The following is a 23488-nucleotide window of genomic DNA, read 5'->3' on the forward strand; positions in this document are numbered from 1 at the left end:
TTTTTTAATACAAAAATTAATTTTTTTACATTAAAAAATTACTTTAAAAAGCAATAAAAAAATCATCCCAAACGAAACTTGAACAAATAAGATCAAACGACACAATACTAAGCGCAATTTGATTCACTTAAAATTTTATAGATCACTCTCTTACCGTTGATTGAATATGAGCACAATCTTTTAATTAAATATTAGATGATTGGAAAAATAAAATTAAAATAAAAAAATCATGTAAAAAAAGTTGGTAGGCCTATATATATACAATTAGTCAATTAGTTGATTAAAATTATCATTTAAAAAAAATTATGATAGGAAAATTATAAAAAAAAAAACTTGATTTCGGTGGGCCTGCCTGACTATCAATCCGATCGGCCGATCAAGTTAGATAAATAATTAATTATTTTCTGCTATAAGTTCTTACCTGTACGCTCAAAAATCAACGGACGCCATTAATGGCGGACGTAGCTCTGCCAACCTTAGTCGTGAGTAGAAACCAACTGTTACACATTTATATATATTTTAATTATTTTTTAAAAATAAAATTAATGCTATCACATGTCTCACAGTGTTTGAAATCATTTATTCAAAATGGTAAAAGAAGGAACCTCATTGTTCCTTAAAATCACATCTTATCAACTATGATTTAACTGAAATTAAGATAAATTTGTTATAAGTTGAGATAATCATAACAATTTATTTCCTTAAAATTTTTTTATTGCTTCTTAAAATAAAATTTGTGTACAAATTTAAATTCTTATACTAAAAAATAGTCTTAAGAAGCAGTAAGAAAGTCGTCCAAAATGAGAGAATTTATTTTTTGTGGACACCGGATGATCTGTAGGCCAACTAGAATGCACTATATCACCTGGTACACTACGGTATGAAGCACCGGTACATAGCCAGAAAATGATATGACGAATTCTGATTGGTCTCCGGACGCCGTCCGGTTTAACATAGAATAATTTTCCCCCAAATGAAATTTTAATCAGTTTATTTATTTGACCAACAAAATGATTAGATTTATAATTCAGCATGAATTTCCCTTTAACATATATTATGGAACCTTAAGTAAGCTACCCTAAACTTTATGAAGTTTACTATGATTATTTTTTATTAAAATCCTTATTAATCATATCTACTTATTGATTACTATGAGTAATTAAGGCTTCGTTTGGGACGGTTTTTTTATTACTTTTAAAACGGAATTTTAGTACAAATTTTTTATTTTTGTACTAAAACGCCGTTTTAAAAAGCAATAAAAAAGCCGTCCCAAACGAAGCCTAAGTGATTAATTAATTATCAAACAGTTAATTATCATAATTTAATAGTAATATATAATTAAAAAGTAATTTAATACAAATATATAATTAATTATTGATTGTAATCTTTTTTTATTAATTATTCTAGGTTTATCATTGCTAATATACTTAAATTATTAATGAAATTGGTCAAAATCTTATTCAATATTTTATTAGTCAAAATTTATTATATATATTATATTTTTATTACTACCTTCACAAACAATTTTGAACATTTATGCCAATTAAGACAGATTCATATCAAATTTATTAATTGATAGTCTAAATTCTCAATAAATAGATCCAATGATTTATGTATTGACAATGTCTTACAAATATCCTCAATGACAACACCATTCATTACTTTCACGAGCAATTATTACGTCCGGTCACCGAACGCATTCATAAACTAATAACCACGCGCCACGTCACCTGAAACTCAGTATTGAGCACTCGGTATTGCTCTGTATACATTCAGATACATACAATTTTGACTGGACCTAATAATTGCTCTACTTTCACACACGCACAATCTCTCTCTCTCGAAACTTTACCTCTCTATCTCATTATCTATTGCCTTGTTCGTCAGTGAACGGCATCAAAAGGATCAATCGCTTGTGACAAAATATCAGCTTTTGTCATAAATCACCTCTATTACATTTTAAAATAAAAAAAATACTATCCTCACCCTTTTGAGTTTTGTCTTCGCCCACATTCTAACAATTAAAATAACAATCCGCATCAGCATGTTTTAAAATAAATTTTCCTTTGTTCAAAAATTTGTAATGGAAAGGAGGATTTTTATAGCCACCACGAACAGTGGCTCACCCGCTTTCTAACATGGGCTGATGATCAATGCGAAATATGCTTTTTTTCCATACTTCGATGTTTCGATTTTCAAGCAACATTTAATAAGACAGCAACGCTATTTGTTTATTGCAATTAAGAAAGGCTTGCACCTTATCAGCTCATCTAATAAATGTAGAACAAAACAGTATGTGCTGCTGAGAAGCGACCAAGGCGGCGATGGCGACGGCTTCTGCGTTGATGGAGAAAGTGCCGGTCAAGGAGTGGACGGAGGAGGAGAAGGAGGTCTCCGGAGATGCAGAAGGCGACTGTGGGCTCCATACAAAGCGGCGGCGGCGGCCCAGATTAAGCAATGATGCTGCGGCGACGGCGGTTGATGGTGCTGCCGATGAGGAGGCCTCCGGCAGAGAAGATAGCGTGAGCTTTTCCCTCGAGGAAGACCAAGGTTGCGCTGCTTCTAGCTCTTTTTTTTTTCCATATTTTCTTTTTTGTTTTTGTTTCTACCTTTTGCTTTAAGGAAAGAAATGGAGGTTTTGGCTGTCAGCGAAAAATGACGGCTTTGCAATCCTCTTTAATCTGGGCCCTTCGCCGGGCCAGCTGATGTTCACTGATTTCCTCGCCGGGCCCGGCGATGTTGATTATGAAATTTCTATTTATTTTTTTTAATTATTAGCTCGCTTTTTTGCTCCATGTCTAGCTAGTCTATTGGCTTCTGGTAACCAGTTCTTACAAAATAAATATATAATTTTGTTATGTATTTCTGATACCAAATCGTAATAATAATCGCTCTTTCTGTTAAGTTTTAATTCTTGAAGTGTAGAAAAAGGAGAAGAAGAAAACTTACGAAGTAATAGTGTTACATGTGGTTTAGGCTATTGGAAGATTATTTGTCCAAATTTCCCCAACCTAAGATTCCAAGCCTTGGCTTTTTCCTAGAAAAATCAACATTTTACCATTTCAGTAAAAAGGAAAAAAAAGGGTAAGTTTTTCTTGTTAAAGCTATAATTTTGAAAATTATTTCTTAGACTTGCTTATAGGGTTCATAATTGTAATGATCAATTAAGATTGGATGAATAGGTGGTATCGGGCCATGGTAGTCTATAGATAAGTATTTCTATAAGCACTCTCCATTAGGGCAAATTATTACGTCCGGTGTCCGGATTCGTCCGGACACCAATCTAGACACGCCACGTCACCAAAATACATCGGGTCCCTGTGTATTTGGGTGACGTGGCGCGTCTGGATTGGATGTCCGGACGTAATAATTCGCCCTCCATTAGGGAGTATTAGAGAATCAATCAAATAAAATGACCTCTATGTTATTATAGTTCTTCTCCCCCACCCATTTTTTGGAGTTATTGACATTCTAGAATCTATCATTTTTCCTTTCCAAACAATGGGGTTGAATCACTTATGTGGAAATCGAGTCGTTAGAGTGAGGATTGATCTCAATTTCCTTGGATTTTTTCAATCTTACACACACTAGTAGTCAAGTAAAGTAGAGAATGGATAGTTATCTTATTTAGGGAGCTTTACATGCATGTCCCTTAAAACTATCATGTTGACATATCTAACACTGAAATTGTTTCTTTACTTGTATAACACTAAATTCTTTAAATAACATCAAAAATATATTTTTATCGTTTCTATTGACACACTTTCCTAATAAGATCTTACTGTGATTTCCTTATCTCTTCTTCTTTGATATTCGGGCACCACCAATCTCATTGATGTGCTTACGAGGAAAGATCTGTCATTAATAAAATTATCCAAAAATAATAATTTCTATCTAATTTACAAATAAATCTGATAAAATAAACACAAATTTAAACTTATGAATTGGTCTGGTTTGATTCCATAGTAAGCTATTGGGTCTAGTCATGAGTCTGGTTTGAGTTTGCATGTTACAACACTTTGATATCACTTTTTGAAGTTGAAACATGTAGGGACATGACATGGGCCCAATATTCTAGCAAATGCATAACTATTAGCCTAAAAGCTTAAACTAATAGCCCAAAAACATTGCTATTAAAGAAGAATATTAAGTCTTTGTTTCTAGTTTGTCTCAACTTTTTGTCATTGTTTTGTCTCAATTTATTATCTCTCTTTTTTTCTTAATAACTTTGTATTTATTAGAAATAAGTTGGAAATTAATAAGTGCAAAATAGCAAATTTCCTTTTCTATCACCTTGAAAGAATACTTTCTGAATTTTCTGTGTAGATTCAGCGAAGCATAGTGTAAAGACATATACTTTATTCTGGGAAATGAAGGTTTTATGGATGAAGTTAATGCTAAATGACTTGTTTTGATGCATACCTGCAGGTACTAAATTTTGTAGCTCGGATGGCACCAATTTGAATTCAACAGAGCCAGAGTCTTTTGATACCGGGAAAAAACTAGAAAACGGGAATTCAGAATTCACAGATGTTTTGGATGATCTTCAAAGTGTTCCCAAGGAAGGAGAGAAACAGGATTATAATCACATTAAGATGGGAAATGGACCAAATTCACACATGGATTCTGTAGTAAATGTTGAAGATGAAGTAGTCCCAGCTACTGAGACTGAACCGCAAAGTCATGGGCATAGTGAGGCTGAAAAGACGTTTAAATTAGACGTTTCAGAGCTAGACCTTGAGAAGGTATTAGAGGAGCAGGAAACTCATGATTTGTTTTGTCCTAATTGCCACTCTTGCATTACCAAAAGAGTAATTTTACGCAAAAGGAAAAGAAGGGTTCAAGATTTTCAATATGAAGAACGCCCTGAGAAGCTGCATATTAGACCAAATATTGTGGCTACTTCTACTGAAATTGTAGAAACAAGTCATGATAGTGAGCCAGACGTATTCAGATGTTTATCATGCTTTAGCTTTTTCATTCCAACAGGTATAGCATTTTATCTTTATTGTTCATTTTTAATCCAACCTGATCACAGTTTGTTTAACATTATGAAGTTTATTTGATTTCCTGCCAATTGGATGACTCAGTTTTATTGAAATTGCTATGTTAGTTTTGTGAGATTCATCTTTCGAGTTGGTTTATGAAAATTCACTGTTCTTCTCCATGTCCTTTGATACTCACTTTAAAAGACTCCCTAGTTTATACAACTGCAAGCATATAAAGTATTGCATAGTTTTAGCCTACCAAAGAATCTTGGCTTAACATGCACAGAGGATGGATTAAGTAGATGAAAATGGAAATATTCACGGAAGTCCATGGTAATTCTGCCTATCACAGTGATGATATAGAAGATCAAGATGCTGAAAAATAAACAAAATTAACTGACTTTCCAAATTCATTAGTAATTTTTTTTCACAGCCAAACTGCTGCAAAGCTAGAATTACAATAATTATTGTTGAATTGAATAATATGTTGATGCAAAGTTATCCATATATTGACAAACAAATTGAGTAAAAAAAGTAAAATGCCATAAGTAAAAATATCTTAAATAATAAGGATTTATTATAATTTATAAATATTTTGCACTTGATAATAGTGATATGATTATGTAATGGTTTCAATAACTCTAAAACAAACATCTTGATCCTAGTAATATGAGAATTGAATTCTTTGTATATTTTTATTGGAATTGTTTGATGGACTACATATATGTTATTAGATTTTGCGACATTTGTTGGCCAGTGGCGAATATATGAAATAATTATTTATCTATTTAAGTTTATCTAATCCGAGAATCACATATAGTTTATTTTTCTCGCTGTTCAGTGCATCTGATTGGTACTTCAGGACTCGACTTAATTTTTTTTTGTTGGTACGGTAAAATGGTACTTGTTCTGGCAAAGCTCATTTTGTTTTGTTCCATTATTTATACTACAGAGGCACGTTTCACTTACCATAGTAGTTGATATGCACTACAAATAAATTATAAGTGGCATAAGATTACTATGATATGCGAGAGATTACAGAGGCACGTTTTCACTTAATGTATTGTTATTGTTACATGCAGAAAATGGGTTTAATATATTCCGGATCTTCCGAAAAAGGGAGGAAAGTGTGGACGTGCAAGTTCCCAACATTCAATCCTCAGGACAATCATCTTCCAAGGATGGGAGCCGGCTATCTTCTATTTTCAAATCAGAGTCAAGTAGGAACAAAGAAAATGAAGCAGGTTTGTCTTTGTTATAAATTTTTGGATTCCTCAGCAGTTCAACAAAATGAACTTAATAAAAGTTAAAATTTTAAGGGAATGAGGTAAGATTAATTGAATGCTAGGCATCTTGGAAGCAGTTAATCATCTAAGTAATATTTTCTATTTTTTTAGCTGGAGGTGGTGGGTTGGTTGTTGGGCCATTGGCATATGAAAATAAAGTGGATTTAACAAACCTATTTTTGGTTGCATTTAAGAACTTGGTGAAGGAAGTGAATTTATATGTATCTAAAAATTGAAAACTTAGCACTTCCATGATTTAACCAGATGGAAGTATGGAATAATGAGTTGTTTGATAGGAACTGATTGTCAAATAAAAGAGCAATAACTTCTTTATCTATGTGGAGATTGGAGAGGGGTGATGTAAAAGATTTATTGATGATTTTTATGGTAGATAAGATTTGATTTCTACATTTGGCTAGCATCGTCTTTCATGGATTGAATATGTAAGTTTGTAGTTCCAACATTGTCTAAACAAATAATGACCATGCTTATGTTGTGTGTAACATATCAGTATTATGAGACTGTTGGAGAAGTCTACATGTACTTTCATGCGTGGTACATATCAAATAATAAAATTTCAAGTAGTTTTTTTCTCTATTTTTCTACTTCTCTACATTTGGCACTCCTTCATATTATTGATTGAAACAATTTGAGCTTCAGTTCTGCTCTATCTTACGCTGTTACGTGCACATTGACTTTTGAATTGCTACAGTGTTTGGACTAAATAAAACAACATAAGAGTTCAACAATTCTTTATTTTCTTTATGAACAATAATGAATCTATGCATCATTGCTAATGTTAATTATGAACTTGTAAATTGCAGTGCCAATCCCGGGCGCTGTGCTACCAGTACAATCTCCTATTACTTCTAATATTGGATATTCTGGACAAAAGTACCCAACTTCTCTGGTTCTTTCTGCATCTGAAACACAAAACTATGCAGAAAATGCGAAATCCAAAAATGACGGTGCAGGTCGGCTTCTTTTTTAAAATCATAGACACAATTTAACTCTTGTATAACTAATTTTTTATATTCATTTTATCAAATATTATTCTGTTCTTTATTTTCATCATGCAAATAGTTTAGCCTGAAATTAGCTTGAATTTCAATACGATATTCCTTTATCATACTTATTATTGGGCAAATTTGTAGAACTGCTATGGAAGACCTGCAAGAAAAGTTAGCACAAAACAGGAAACCTGTACAGGAAGCACAGTTGAGAAATCCATTTGAATCTCATGAATTACTGTATATCATTGTATTATCTGTTGTGTATTACATGAGGTATATATAGAGATTTAGCTTTACACGTGTATGCAGCAGATTGATTTGGGTTGTTATAAATGTGCGGCTGGATGGCTACATGGCTGTTTCTAGTACGGTAGCTAAGGTAGTGGAGGTTGCTGTCTTTACCCCCTCGCAAATGGACGGTTCTGTCTGAACTGTCAATTTGGACTGCAAAAAATGAAATTTGGGCGTGGACAGTGGCTTTAAGCACGTCAGCGAGTTGGTCTTGTGTGGCGATGGGAGCCACTGTAATGACATTGTTCTGTATGTGATCTGTGATAAAATGCTGATCGATCTCAATGTGTTTCGTGCGGGAGTGAAACACAAGGTTATTGGCGAGAGCAATAGCTGATGCATTGTCGCAGAATATTGTGGTTGGGCAGGGAAGTGGTATACCGAAGTCTTGAAGTAGACGACGTAGCCATAGAACGTCGGCGGTTGCTACTGCTAAAGCCCGGTATTCGGCTTCTATTGAGGAGCGTGCGACTGTGTGTTGCTTTTGACGCACCAAGAGACGATTGTGTGGCCAAGGAATGAGCAATATCCCGTTGTGGACCGGCGAGACATGGTGTCGCTTGCCCAGTCGGCGTCGAAGAAGGATGTCAGATGCAGGGAACCATAGGTGATGGGAATGCCATAGGAGGTGCCACGAATGTACTGGAGAGTGTGTTTGAGAAGGTGATAGTGGGGAGGTTGAGGATCATGCATATGTTGACAAAGGGCATTGACGGGGTATGCAAGATCCGGTCTAGTGATTGTGAGATATTGAAGACCCCCTGTAAGTTGGCGGTAGATATGGGGATCGAACAGAGCTGAGTCGGTAAACTCAGCTGTGATTGGTTTGGTGGAGATTGGATTTGAGAGGGGTTTGCAGTGAGATAGGCCAGCTCGGAGTAGAATGGAGTTAGCATAGGATGCTTGATTGAGGAAAAGGCAGTGAGGAAGTTGGTGAATTTGAATGCCAATGAATGTGTGAGCTGAGCCTAAGTGCTTCATTGTGAATTTTTGATCTAGGCTTTTGATGAGGTTGTGGAGAGCTGTGGGATTGTTGCCGGTGAGGAGGATATGATCGACATAGATGAGGAGGAACATTTGAGTGTCATTTTTGGTGAAGGTGAGGAGAGAATGATCGGACTTGCTGTGAGTAAAACCGAGAGAAATGAGGTGTGTAGAAAAAGTATTGAACCATTGCCTCGGGGCCTGTTTGAGGCCGTAGATGGCTTTGTGTAAGAGGCAGGCATGGTTCGGATGAGAGTGACTTTCAAACCCGGGGGGTTGTTCATGTACACGGTCTCGGAGAGATTATCATGAAGGAAGGCATTCGCCACATCGAGCTGATGAATTTGCCAATGTTTATTGAAGGCAATGGTTAGAAGAATGCGGATGGTGGGTATTTTAGTGACGGGACTGAATGTCTCATTGTAATCAATGCCGTATTCTTGGCGGTAACCCTGAGCAACAAGGCGGGCTTTATGGTGAGCTAGCATGCCGTCTGAATGGTATTTAGTGCGATAAGTCCAGCGGCATCCAAGCGGGGCAGCTTGAGGGGGAGGAGGGACTAGTGTCCATGCCCCCTGTTTTTGAAGGGCTGCAAATTCGTGAGCCATGGCATCTTGCCAATGAGGATGTTGTTAGGCTTCGGCAAAGGTTGTTGGGTCTGGAGTGGTATGTTGAGTAGAGGTTGTGGTAATATGGGAGAGGTCAAGGAATTGTTTGGGTTTGAGGGAACATGTCTGAAGCCGGGTGACCATGTGGTGAGAGGGGACGGGTGGAGCTGGTTGTTGTATGGGAGTGGTAGGTAGGCTGGGGTTAGCTATCGGTGTGGGTTGGGAAGCAGATATAGGATTGTATGTAGCAGGGGACTGGACTTGAGGTGGTAATATGGGTGGGGAGTTGGCTGCGGGTTGTATGGGTGCTGTATGGTGGGGTAAGGAGGAGGTAGGAGTTAATAGGTGGGGATTAGGATTTGAATTGGTAAGGATGTTTGGTGGTGGAGTTTGAGGTACTGGTTGAGGGTAGGGAAAGGCTGTTTCATCAAAGGTCACATGCCTGGAAATGATAATTTTATTATTGATAGGATTTAGACATTTATAGCCCTTGTAGGAATCTAGGTAGCCAAGGAAAATGCAGGGGGTGGCCTTGGGTTCAAGTTTGTGGCGTTGGGCTGGTGGCTTCCATGGATAGCAGGCGCAACCGAAGGTGCGAAGAAGGGAATAATTGGGTTGTTGATTATATAGAGTTTGAAGGGGTGAGATGTGATTGGTAGTAGCTGTGGGTAGCCGATTGATAATGTAGGTGGCAGTGAGGGCTGCATCAGGCCAAAATGTGGGTGGAAGACCGGCGGTGTGGAGTAAAGCACGCGTGGTTTCGATGATATGGCGGTGTTTCCGCTCGGCAGTGCCGTTCTGCTCAGGGGTATAGGGACAAGAGACTTGATGTTGTATGCCATGGGTTTGAAGGAAGGTTGTGAGTTCCCTATTGAGATACTCAGAGCCCCCATCGGTGCGCACGCACTTGATTTTGTGGGACAGTTGATTTTCAATGAGAGCTTTAAATTTAATGAAAATAGGAGTGACTTCATTTTTATAAGTCATTGGGAACATCCATGTAAATTTAGAGAACTCATTAATTAAAAGCAAGTAGTACTTAAATCCCTAGTGAGATATAACCGGGGATGGTCCCCATACATCTGAGTGTAGTAATTGAAGGGGTGAAGATACATGGGTTTGAGATCTGGTAAAAGCTAATTTATGGCCTTTAGAGACCTTACAAGTTGAGCAAAGAAAATCAGAAGTTGGAATGCTGAGATGTTGATGCTGCGTGGAGATGGTGCGAAGCACTTGATTGTGAGTATGATCGAGTCAGTTATGCCATAAGAGTGTATTTGCTGAAATAGCTAAAAGAGCGCTGGAGGAGGCGGAAGGCAAGTTAATTTTGTAGAGCCCATTTCGGCATGGTCCCTGGAGTAGTATTTGACGAGTCTTGAGATCAGTGATGATGAAGCCAGATGAAGAGAAAGAAATAGAGATGTTATTGTCTGAGGTAAGAGTGGAAACAGAGAGGAGATTGTGTTTAAGATTCAAAACATGGTGTATAGAGGAGAGAGACAACTTACGATTGGGCGTGGGGAGGATGCCTGCACCTGAATGCGCTATGGGAAGCGCTTCTCCGTTGCCGACTGTGACGTTGTCCGATCTGAGGTAGGTAGTGGGATGTTGTAGATTGTCCAGATGTGAGGTTGCACCATAGTCAATGTACCAGTCGTTGGAAACGGTCGAGGTGTCTGTAATTAGAGCTTTGGTGGTGGCTGCTGCGGCTGGTTAAGATGGAATGTAGTTAGCGTTGAATCTGTGCCAACACTGAGAGGCGGCGTGACCTCGTTTGTTGCAGATCTGGTAAACTGTAGGCGGGGTGGTTGGAGTTTTAGTTGCACTACTTGGTGAGAAGCGTCCTCTTCCTCTGCGACCGCGATAGGTATACAGCACAGCGTGAGTATTTAGAAAGTTCTGTTCACGGGTTAGCTCTGCGGCTAGGCTAATCTCTTCGCTTAAGAGTAGCGAATACAGGTTTTCAAGACTGAGGGGGGATAACTTTGTTCGGATAGAAGTCTTGAATGCTTGGTAGGAAGGTGGAAGGCCATTGAGTGTATACATTATGATGTCTTCTCCGTCGATATTGGATCCCGTTGCTGCGATGTTATCGACGAGGGTCTTGATGTTGGTCAGATACTGCTGCATTGTAAGATCTCGCATAGAGATGTTGTGTAATTCATTTTTCAATTGAATTACCCTTGATCTGTTGGATGCCTGAAGTCGTAGCTCGAGAGTAAACCAGATCTCCGAGCAACTTTCCAGATGAAGAACATAGGGAAGGATTGCGGCTGTAATGGTTGAGCATATTGCCGCAGCTAGATTCTGATCGGCGACTTGCCATTGAGTATAAGCTGGATTGACAATGGTGGTGTTGTCCTGTTGAAGAAGAAGACGCTGAGGGATGGGGATGCTGGAGTCTAAATGACCACCGAACATTTGCTTTTAAAAGCTTGAGGATCTGTGATTTTCACAGTGGGTAGTTGTCGTTAGAAAGAGGAAGAGGGACGATGGTTTTGATATTAGCTAAAACCAGTTTGACAGATGCGAAGATGGGTGATGGCTCAGAGGTCTTGTCTTTACAATGCTCTGCCACCTGAGATGAGGAAGACGATTGTGCCATTTAGACCAGGAGTTGCTGAGAGATCTCCTGCTCTGATACCATGAAGAATTGCTATGGAAGAATAGTTAGCACAAAACAAGAAACCTGTACAGGAAGCACAGTAGAGAAATCCATTTGAATCTCATGAATTACTGTATAGCATTGTATTGTCTGTTGTGTATTACATGAGGTATATATAGAGATTTAGCTTTACACGTGTATGCAGCAGATTGATTTGGGTTGTCATAAATGTGCGGCTGGATGGCTACATGGCCGTTTCTAGTACGGTAGTTGAGGTAGTGGAGGTTGCTGTTTTTAAAATTACGCACTCCTCTCTCAATTTTATGAACAATTATTACGTCCTTCGATCGGACGTAGAGGAACGTCCGGTCGGAGGCAAATTCCCGCCAAAAAACGAGTTGTACCGAGCAATACCAAACATCCCTTAGCTGTCTTTGTCTTTGTTCTTTGATGGAAATGATTCTCTGTTAGCACATGTTTTGGCACTAACTTGTGCATTTTCTTTTTTTTTTCTCCTTAAAGATCTCTTGTTTACTTCCATACATCTGAAACTGTCGATGCATACTACTGAATGTTAATTTCAGATTCCCTAATGCTGAAGTACAGTCTCATATAACAAATAACCTGAGAAAATAAGAAAACTTCATTGCTTCTTGCTGCATCTGAAATTACGAAGAAGATAGATAAACAAAATGCCATAAATAATGTTGCTGGCCAGCTAATTCTCTGAATATTTTTGCCACTGATTTTTCTTCATTTTTTATTGTGATATCTTATTTATGGTGATATTTATATGCTTTATTAAGCCATGAGATCGGTTTTACGATAAATTGCTGGACGTTGTTGATTTAGCATAACTATTACATTGTAAACTTAAGGTTGCATCTTTCCAGACCCCACTATGTTGAGAAGCTCATGCACTGAATACACCCTTTTTGTTATTGGGTAAATGTGATGGGGACATCAGATCTTGGAAGGTTTATCAGAGGTGGGGCCGCCGATCTACGGCCACGATCGAGTCATTGTACTTTTGATTTATGTCATGTATTTTCTTATTGATGTGTCATTGTACTTGTTTTTATTTTATTTTATTTCCCGTTGTACCCTTCTAGTAAAGGGATGTCGTATGTAAGCCCCGAGGGCATTTTCGTCTTTCTATTTCTTGAGTTTCATGTACTAGGCTATTTATAGCCCCTTGTTTTGTTTTTCAAAGTTAATGAATGAATGAATGATTATTTGAGAATTGTGTCTTCTTGTTGGAATTCTTGAGAGAGCTTGAGAGATCGAAGAGAGATCCCTTGGAGAGGGAAATCTGCGCATCACCCACCAACCTTGGAGAAGGCCGGGTTCGTGGTTCCTTACCTTATCTCCCTCGCAAACCTTTCTTCCCTCACCTAGCCGCCGACCAAGGTTCTCCCAAAACCTTGCCGCCGGCCACTTTATGCTCCTCCATCACCACATACTCTCCTATACTTTGGCTACACCCAAAACTGTGCTTCCCTTGCCCACCCGACCCCCTTGCCCCACACATTCCCATCCATGTTTCCACCTAAACTGCCAGCCCTAACCCATTAGCTGCCGCCCCATCCCCTCTCCCACCTTTCTTTTGGGGTTTCCTAGTTTGGTTAGAGTTAATTAGGAATCTATTTGAAATTCAAATTCTTTCCTAATTTAACTAATCTATTTTAGGAAAGTTTTTAATTTACATCTATTTGGATTTCAATTTCAAATTGGATTTGATTAAATACTTTCCTAAATCCTAAGCCCAAATTAAGAGATCATAATCCCCCCCCCCCCAAAAAAAAAATTTGCTCCTCCTAGCCTTTATTGCCGCCGGCCCCTATAGGGATCAATTAGGATTTATTTTCTAATCCCTCTAAACCCCTTTGGAAACAAGTCTAATTTCATCCCACCTCCTTTTGGCCGAAATCCTCAAGGCCTCTCTATGTTATTTACTTTCCAAATCCTAGTATTTGAGTTTGGAAATATTTCCATGCCATCTACCTCTACCCGCCCCCTCTCCCTCTCTCCCCAATCTCCTCTCTCCACCTTATTACACCTCTCTCTCTTGGAATCAAATTGAAGTTGAATTCCTAAACTCCTCCCAATTGGAAATCTGAAATTAATTTCAGGTTTTCAATTTGTTCTCCCCACTTAACCTATTTCTCCTACCTCCCGACCTCATCCCTTGACCGGCCTCCTTCTACCAACACCACTTTTAGAGAAACTTCCTTCTCGTCAATGATCTTCAAGAGTATTAGCAATCCTTGGGAAGACTTTGTCATCGAGCATCCATGAATGACCGATCCCAACACCGAGTACGGACTTAAGTACGACGACCACGGGATTGTATTCATCTTACATTCAACCTTCTTCGACGTCAACCCGAGGATCGACCATACGGTTGTAGATTATGTCGAACACATCTTGGATACTTTGGTGGAAGCTATTGAAGAGCAGTTAAAGATCGTCGAGTGGAGGACCATCGCCGATCCTTGACGAAGTTTCTCTACTCCTCTTGTGTTTCTTAGGTCTAACATTTATTGTGAATTGATTGAAGTCACGAAGGACGCTTCCGCCTGCTATTGCTAAGCTTAGTAAAAGTAGGATTTGAGTGTACCTATTTACTTCTAGCTCTCATTGTTAGACTAGAGATTTTTATTAAAACTACTATTCTGGCATGATGTTGTTTTCTAATCTATTTTGAATGTTCAAATTTCTGGTTATGTGACTTAGCCTAAGCGGGCGTGACCCCTCCTACGTTTTATTCCGTTGTTTTAACTGCTTGTAGTTTTCTTCGTTATTCTCTAATCAAAAGTTGTGCAAAATCTTACAACATTCATTGCATTCATACTCAGTTCTACATCAAAATGTCAGGCAACACTCTCAAGTTAACACAGTGCAATATTCAGATGTAGAAGCTTTGGATAATTTATTATTTATTTTTGAAATTTGGGTTTATTTTATAAAATATGTCCCTAGGATCATATTTCCTCTGGTCCCCAACATCTAATTACCCAAACTTAGACAAACTAAGGAATTTCTATCTATTGACCTCCATATATAATCCATAAGTCAACTCGAGCAAATGCAATGGAAATCTGGTCAAATGGGTTCAATTTTGCTATTAATCGATGAAGGATGTCTCTTTTTCTCTTAAACCAACACTGAGCTTTGCTCGCCTGCCCTCTGTTTAGTGCACCCCCTCCAGCATGACTCATCTATCCCTTAAATTCTATGTTGATAGTGTGAGTTGCTAAAGCTGTTCAATTTTGTGGAAGCAGCTCAATTGCAACCCCATCTTGAGATTTCATTTGGTGGGGATCATAATCTAGAAGAAAATCATGGCATTACAGCTTTACCAATACCGGTACCTAATGAAGTTGAAGAAAGTTATGCAAGCAATGGAAAGCTCCATCCGGGTAAAACTCTGAAGATCTGCACTTGGGTTACCTTTATCGTGCAAGATACAATTTTATGGATTACAACTTTTCTCTTTTAGATGCTAACACAATTTATTTCAGTAGCAGCAACTCAATTTCCAATTGTGCTTGATGTATCATCTGGTGGGGATCAATTGCAAAATGAAAGTAAGAACGCCCTAGCTCTACCTGTATCTGAAGCTGCCAACGCTGGAGAAAATTATTCAACAGTTTTAAAGATCAGTTCAGGTTTGCTTCTTCTCAGAACTCCTGAGCATTAGCTTGGACAAAAATAAATTCCAGCATGGATGACACGTCACATATTTAAGAATATTTACTCTTGCTTCATTATGAACTCTTCATGGAAGATTATAATGTTAATAGCATGAAATCCTTTTCCAATATATCTGCTAGACTACATAAAAAATCACATGCACCAGCCAATTAGGAAAACGGATGATACCTAGTACCTACTATGTTGAGCAAGCCCGTAGCATCAAATCGCTAGTTCGAAGGCACTCCCTAGCATGAAAGATTTATCAAAGCTTCTCCATTAAGTAAAACTGCATTATCATGTGAGCTTTTTATTGTTATATGATGTTGGTTGTTGATTGTAATTACTAACATTTATGAAGCCTGCAAATTTATCTCTCCTTGAACCTGCACTTCCTAAATTTTGTTTTGCTGCAGTATAATTTGGTTTATTGGAAAGAAAGTTTCAGAGTTTGTTTGCTCGCGACGTCATTGAAACAGTAAAATGGATATCATTTTCTTATTTTCCTGCAAACTTCCTGTACAACTGATTACGTTAAAATAAAAAATCATTTTTTATGATCCCTAAACAAGTTATGTGATATATTATGAAGTATGTTCAGATGATGTGAGTTCTGTTTGTTTTTATGCACTTTGTTGATGTAATTTACTTTCTAGATGATGGTGATATCATGCCAGTGATCATAAACAAGCCTCCTATATCAGGAGGAATTGGTCAAAACAACCATGATTTTGATGGAATAATACCGCCTGCTACTGTCTTCTTACCCCATGGTTAGACTCAAAATGGGAACATGTTGTCTTCTGTCTTCGTTATTTACTTATATTCCCTTTTGAATTGTTTCTCTCTTGGTTTATTCTAACACTGTAGCAGATGATGATGTGATTAAGCCTATTGTAATAGTTGAACCTTCTTCCCAAGGAACTTCTCAAAAGGATCTAAGCATTAGCATTTCTGCTGCCCAGCCTACAGTATTCCTACCTGTTGGTGATGTGCAGATTAGTGTTGGCAATCAGATATTAGTGGAAACAAGAAGAGAAAATGAATGGGAAGTTCTAAAGAGTATCGTATATGGGGGTTTGATTGAATCAATTACCAGCCTTGGTGTAGTATCATCGGCCGCTGGTGCTAAGACCTCAACATGTAAGCATGAATTTTCTACTTTATAATTTTCTCTAGATCTTTCCGAACAACTCTCGCTGCCATTATGGTCTTAAGTTTTATAAAACAATGTTAAACCGTAAAACATAAAGTAAAATAAACTTTAATATATTCTGCATTAAGTTTTTCCTTTTCTTTCTCTATAACAACAGCCAGTATAAAATAATTGTTGAGCAATGATGCTCATCAGTTATTGAATAAAGATATATTGAGAGTTAAACAGTTTCTCTAAAAAGATTAAAAGGCTTATTTGGTAGGTTATATGCTCTCGTTTTAACTAATATTTGATGCACTTTATTTTCATAATTAAATTAATCTTAAAATAAGGTTGAGTTGATTGCTGAAACAACTTTTTGTGATGTTAACCTCGATATGTGTTATGTGTGGAATTTGATTGTGTTGATCAATCGTATTATTATGTTGCCTCAAATCTCAAATTTGTTCTGTTGCCTCAAACCTCAATAGCATTCAAACAACGCTTTTGAGATTTGTTTTTCACCTCTACTATATATAGATATATAATAAAGTTTCACCAATTTCTTTCGTTTTGCAGTGAATATTGTTGCCCTTGGATTGGCAAATCTTATAGGCGGTTTCTTTGTGATGTTACATGATGTAAGAACCTTTCAATAGTCAATTTGGATATTCAATTCAGCATTTGTATTTAAGTATTACATCCATTCCCATATCTCCATTTGCAGCTTTCAGAACTCAAAAGCAGTGCAGCTGCAACTCAAAATGATGAGCGGAGTGGTCGCTACTGGAAGCTGTTAGGCAGAAAATCAAACTTTGGTTTGCATGCAACAGTAGCCATAATGTCATATCTATTCTTTGGTCTGCTTCCTCCTCTCATCTATGGTTTCTCATTTAGAGAAAGCGACCTAAAGGAGGACAAGACCATTGCAGTTGCTTTCTCCTCACTGCTCTGCATTGCTCTACTCTCTATTGGAAAGGCTCATGTGAGCGAACCAAAGTCTTATATCAAAACTTTCCTTTATTATCTTGGGCTAGGATTCTCAGCCTCCGGCATTTCCTATGTAGCTGGGGTGCTGCTTCATAGATTCCTACTGCAGCTGGGTTTGTTTGAACATGACGCTCCTTTGCCATTGCCATTGCCGCCGCCTTCCATTGACCTTTTCGGTATGAGCTCTGGACTAAGTTCTTGGGCAGCAGAGTAAGGATGAAATTAACTTGTTGAGGCTTCGTTTGGGATGACTTTTTTTCTGCTTCTTAAAGCAGTTTTATAGTGTAAAAATTGAATTTTTTGTACTAGAAAGATGCTTTAAGAAGCAAAAAGAAAGCCGTCACAAATGAAGCCCGAGTCTAATTTTGTGACTTTAGCTACTGAGTTAGTTTAATTTCAGTTTTGACGCCTTTGTATGAATGATTATGAGTCCAAAACCTTTTGGTGCCATTACTGTTCCCTAAACCTTAATTGTTGATCCAAAAATAATAAAAATGTAAGCAGTCAGCATCTTCACCTGTTGCTGTTGGGATGGATTTTCCAAGTCTAGGCGTTGAGTAAAGCTGAAGGGTGAAGTTTTTTCTGCTTTTGAGAAGGTTAACGAGTCCATTACCTATATAAAGGGCAGATATAATAGGGTTACTCTTTTTGAAAGTGAAGGTAGATCTTAGTGGCCACCTCTAGAACAATTATTACGTCCTCTGACCTGACGTAGAGGTACGTTCGGTACGTTCACCGAACCAAATAATTGTTCCCACCTCTAACGGCTATTTCACAGGAATAAAGAACTACATTTCTTCTCAACTAAACAAGAAACTAAATTTTTTATTTTTTATATTTAGTTTATTCCTTATAAGTCCTTCAGCGAAAAGAACCTGCCAATTACTGGTGAAAGGAAAAGCTTTCAAGGAGGACGTGGGAGCTACTCTCTTCGTCTTTTGTTGGTGCCGAGTTACTCTAAGAACTTCAATTAAGAAGTGCCCATTGAGGATTTTTGCCTGTCGTTCTTTAACATTTCTATGACAGTTAAAGCAAATTTATATTTTATTTTTTTTATTTTCATTAAGATTTGGGTTGGGATATCTTTCTTATTAATTTTTGAAGTAAAACTAAAAAGTTGCTTTAAAAAGTAATAAAAAAGCCGTCCCAAATTAACCTTAATCTAAGCACCTTGTATTAAATAATTGCATATAAAATAAAGAATAAGGAATGAGCCCTCTAAGGTACTCACCTTAGTTGAAGATGTTTAGGAAGAATCATTGCATGCTATTTAATTATAAAAATTTGAAATTGTTGTGTTAGAATTTTGATGGCAATGAAATATTGGCGCTTAATGTCTTAGCTTCTTACGAAGGTTTAGCATACACACAAATAAAAGAAGTTTGATACCAGAGTTTTTACTCGTAGTAGTGAAAAATATTGGACAAACTAATTGAAACATTCCACTAGTGTATGCTATCAATTACAAATGATGATTGTCATGTAATTGGGGAAGATGTTAAAATATTATAGTAAACATGAAATGCAGGTAATGAATTTTTTGTTAGAAGTTGTATGAGCCTTGATATATTGGAGTTATCTTCAAGAGATCATTTGTGGCATGTTCATTCATTCTCCTTTAAGGATATAAGATCAAAGTCTAATTTTGGAGTCAAAGTTGGTGTCGACCATGGGCAAATACCTTATTAGTGATAACATGTATTAATGTTGTGACTGATGGTAAGTATTAGCTTAATAAGTGATGCCAATGCCAAAAGCATGCATTGGTTTTATAGATGTTGGTGTATGTCGACACTATTAGCAACAAAGAGAGACGAAGTCAACTGGTGTCGTTGTAGCCAAGTTACAATAGTCTATTTTAGGGAGTGGGCTTTTGACAAAGCTAGTCAAATTATCATGACACTCTATTGGATAGTCCATATTGAATAATTTAATTATATACTATTTAATTAATATTTAAGTGCCTTAATTACTTCAAAATCAAATGATCTTGAGCTCTTTAGATTCATCGTATCAAGATACTCGATTTGACTATAAGCAAAAATGATTTAGAGATCATTTGATCTTTCACTTAATGTCCCAAAGTTTACAATCATACTTAAAACACTTGACTTTAGCTCAGATCAAATTAGATATATTTTACTTTAATTTTTAAAGTTTATTTTCATTAGAAATTCAACTGGCCAAGCACAATTTTTTATGCAATGTTTTAATTGGTAACTTTCATACTCAAATTCAAGATTATCTGAATTTAAATTTTACCAAATATATAATCAAATTGAAAATCTATATGAGTCATCTGCATGGCCTTATCGCCCAAAGTAATAAGCTTGGATTATGCTTCTTAATTAAGAATTTAAGATGATATATTTTGAATTCATCCTAATTGAATGAATTCAATATATATAAAAAATAACCTAATTACAATATTTCAATTTTTAAAATTTATTATATTTTAATTTTACCTTCAACCAAATTGGTCCTTAGATTTCAAAATCCATGTTCTCCGCTGCAAAGGCACAGCCAAATAAAGTCGCCAGCTTTCTCATCTTCGTTCGCTTTTCAGATTTCTCAATCGGGATGGGATCTTTTATTGGTCTTTATTTACGGAGAGGAGATAGAAACCAGTGAAAGAAAGAAAGAATGCAACGATGATTCTCCCCATGGCTCTCTCCGCCGCCTTTCTCCTCTCCAGCACCATTGCCTCTGTCACATACCTCAAATTCCTCCGCCGGTTCACTCCACTTTCCTGTTGCGGCAATCGACTGAGTCTTACCGACGGCGACGGCGACGGCGAAACACCCGCTCCCATCGCCTACGGCCCGGATTCACCCGCCGGGCTCACCAGCAGCCCTATCCTGTTCCGTCGATTCAGATGGGCGGAGATCGAATTGTTCACAAACTCATTCACCTCAGATGTTATTGGCGAAGGGGGTTTCAGCACCGTCTATCTCGCTCGCCTCCCAGATTCCTCTCTAGCCGCCGTGAAGCTCCACCGCAGCGGCAATAGTGAGCGTCTCCTTCGCGCCTTCAAGCAGGAGCTTGATGTCCTCTTCCGTCTCTCAAATCCTCACATCGTCCGCCTCATAGGATACAGCGACCACGGAGAAGACGGCGCCAGCGCTCTCGTCTTCGAATACATACCCGGCGGCACTCTTCGCGATCGACTCGTCGGCTGCGAGGCGCCGCTTCCGTGGGATCGGCGATTGAGCATTGCGCTCCACGTGGCGGAAGCGGTGGACTACCTCCACGAAGGTGGTGAGCTTCCGATCGTCCACGGCGACATTACGGCAGCGAATGTGCTGCTCGACGAACGGCGAGGGCCGAAGCTCTGTGATTTCGGATCGGCTAGGGTGGGCTTTTCGGCTGCTGTGAAACCCGCTGGCACCGGCGACCCCATAATCGGGTCGCCGGGCTATACCGACCCACACTACTTGCGTACGGGGATCTTCTCGAAGAAGAGCGATGTGTACAGCTTCGGCGTGATGTTGCTTGAGCTCATTACCGGTTTGCCAGCGATCGCGGCAGAAGAAGGCTGCCCGCCACTGGCGGCGGCAGCATTGAGAGGAGCAGCAGCGGTGGCGGTTGATCCGATGGTCGCTGGGAGTTTCGATGAGGAAGAGGCGGCGGCGGCGTTAGGGCTTGCGGCGCTCTGCGTCGGCGACCAGCCTAGTCTGCGGCCGTCCATGGCGGGGGTGATAAGGTTTATGAGGGAAAGCTTGCCATCTTCCACTTCAACCGTTTATTTGAAATCCGACGGCTCGGCGGAGCCGTGAATTATTATTTTTTTGTTTTTACGATATGTTGGACCATCGGGCGAGAATTAGGTAATTAGCAAATTATTTGTATTAAGCTACATTGTAGCTGGACGGGAGTAAGAAATCAAAGAAAGGATTTTGTTTTGTTTTGAAAAGGGCACGACCCAATTTCATTAACTAATAACTTAGAGAAGAGAGAAAATTGAAGCAAAAGATTAATAAATCAATAAAAAATAAGTCCTATAGAGGTGAGAGCAAATAGGACTCACTAATGGCAAAATATACATGTAATCATTTAGATATCAAAGATAAGAGAACTCCTGGTTGCCAGAGAGACCGTCGAGAAAAAAATTGCAAAAAAAAATCCCAATTTCCCATTATGATCTTCCAGGGAGTCTTATTGTGGACGTCCAAAATGTATTTATCATTTCCCTAAAAAATGACAGAATTGCACCAAAACATAAGGGCATCTCTAACCGAAAATCTCATCTTTCACTCTAAAATATAGTGAAACTAAGAAAAGGCATGATTCATCTTCAATCAAACTCTATTTTACGTCCAGGTAATCGTCTTTCTCCTTCGCGTGTTTTTTTTAGCAAATCCGGTGGAACAGAAAAATAACGCATGTGAACAGTGCAACGTCAATATTGGCATTGCACTGTTCACCCGCAACCAAATACCATAAGTTTTGTCTTTCGGCTGGAGCTCGTGAGCGACGCCATTCATTTGAAATAATAGCAAAAGCTAAATCACAAACAAAATATAGAAATGAAAAGCTGCTTTTAAAAACAGTAAAAAAATGTTTGAAATGAAATCTTAGTTACTATTTCATCGAGAATAAATGCATGTACAATTATTCAACCGGTACCAAATAGAGGTCAACAAGTTTGACAAAAACTAAGAAATAATGAGAGGGATAGAACCCCACCAAGAATTTTGCACATGAAAATGTGCTTCAGAGACTCTCTACCTCCCTCTCCTCACATTTTTCTGAACAGGCCACATGAGATTTGAACTGGCATTCCAATGAGCTAATTGACTTGCTTTTCCATTTCCCTACTTTGTTTCCCTTCTTTCCAGCTTTTGTTAATGCTCTCTTCAGCTTTCTGGATGGCATTATATCATAGCTCAGTTTGGGATGACATTCTAAAATGACTTTCGAGTATAAAAAATTTAAATTCAAGAAATTTTCGTTCTAAAAAATTGTTTTAGAAAGCAAGAAGAACGCCATCCCAAACGAAGCCTAAGTCATTCGGAATAGGTTCGACCTAGTTCAAATCAAATTTCACCAATTGTGACGTGTGAAGGAAAAGAGAAATTCAAGAGTGACAGCTTCTCCATTATATAAAGAAGTTATCTAATAAATAACTTGCTCTAACACCAATGAAAATTTTATGAGGAAAATGCCTTGATGTTCAATAGAAAATCAAATTGTTGATTGTTTTGATGATGATGTTTATAATTATGTCAATTATATGCGGAACTTATATTTTGTACAACATACAATAAAATGACTCCATATGTCATTGTCACTTCGATGAATTTCTAGATTTCCTATGATCTATATATGCATTTATTTTATCCATTGTTTAAACTTATATCGAGAGGTTCTCTCATTCCTTTTTCTTTCCCTAAAACAACACAACCCTTCATAATTAAACAATGCACCGGGTAATTTTATGACCGATAGTTCAAATTACAAATTTTTAAGAATAATAATTATGTTCTAAATTCATAACTTACATATTGCATCACTAACTTGCTTTCTTGGACCAGCCTAAAAAATTGCTCCTGCATTTGCTTCCTCGTAGAAAGCAAAACAAATTAGCCTCTAAAGGTCTCCACAAATTCCTCCTCGAAAATGTTAAACATTTTTTCAATCCAAAAATCTATCTCTCTACGAGCCTACCCACCAGTGCTCAACTTCATCATCTAAAAGCAATATTGTCAAAGGCACCTTTTCTACCTTTCGAACACTGCATTCCATCCAAGCATTTCTCCAACCTTAATAGCCAATCCTCTGTGGCTTGAGGATCTATGACCCCTTAAAAACAAGGAGGTTTTAATCTCAAGAATAACTGCAAATGACGATCAATACCGTCTCCTCTCACCCCAAACATTCTGCTATGGACTT

At 37.9% G+C, this 23488-nt stretch overlaps 2 protein-coding genes across 4 annotated transcripts; both read left to right on the top strand.

Annotated features, from left to right (window-relative positions):
• Positions 1–2151: 2151 nt before the first annotated feature.
• On the top strand, positions 2152–18137 carry LOC110114926 (membrane protein of ER body-like protein). Of its 3 annotated transcripts, none has more exons than XM_028699619.1 (10): positions 2152–2550; positions 4429–4989; positions 6071–6232; positions 7099–7248; positions 15060–15197; positions 15306–15446; positions 16128–16244; positions 16342–16614; positions 17186–17247; positions 17334–18137. In XM_028699619.1, the coding sequence occupies exons 1-10, from the start codon at positions 2325–2327 to the stop codon at positions 17808–17810; spliced, it is 2307 nt and encodes a 768-aa protein (XP_028555452.1). In that variant the 5' UTR covers positions 2152–2324; the 3' UTR covers positions 17811–18137. The 3 variants fall into 3 exon arrangements, with proteins under 3 accessions (XP_028555452.1, XP_020703630.2, XP_028555450.1); XM_020847971.2 differs by having other exon boundaries at positions 2154–2550; positions 15300–15446; positions 17334–18136; XM_028699617.1 differs by having other exon boundaries at positions 2154–2550; positions 15300–15446; positions 16345–16614; positions 17334–18136.
• Positions 18138–20109: 1972 nt separating this feature from the next.
• On the top strand, positions 20110–21628 carry LOC110114922 (salt tolerance receptor-like cytoplasmic kinase 1). The gene has a single exon (XM_020847966.2). The coding sequence runs from the start codon at positions 20248–20250 to the stop codon at positions 21370–21372; it is 1125 nt and encodes a 374-aa protein (XP_020703625.1). The 5' UTR covers positions 20110–20247; the 3' UTR covers positions 21373–21628.
• Positions 21629–23488: the final 1860 nt, after the last annotated feature.

Source organism: Dendrobium catenatum, unplaced genomic scaffold (assembly GCF_001605985.2).
Source record: "Dendrobium catenatum unplaced genomic scaffold, ASM160598v2 fragScaff_scaffold_133, whole genome shotgun sequence".
Taxonomy (NCBI): Eukaryota; Viridiplantae; Streptophyta; class Magnoliopsida; order Asparagales; family Orchidaceae; genus Dendrobium; species Dendrobium catenatum.

Bases quoted from the DNA above. Each gene is read 5' to 3' on its own strand.
- LOC110114926 (XM_020847971.2), top strand. From the start codon at position 2,325: ATGGCGACGGCTTCTGCGTTGATGGAGAAAGTGCCGGTCAAGGAGTGG. The intron at 4,990-6,070 runs GTATAGCATTTT...TGTTACATGCAG, and splicing joins TAGCTTTTTCATTCCAACAG to AAAATGGGTTTAATATATTC. The intron at 7,249-15,059 runs GTCGGCTTCTTT...TTGTGGAAGCAG, and splicing joins ATCCAAAAATGACGGTGCAG to CTCAATTGCAACCCCATCTT.
- LOC110114922 (XM_020847966.2), top strand. From the start codon at position 20,248: ATGATTCTCCCCATGGCTCTCTCCGCCGCCTTTCTCCTCTCCAGCACC.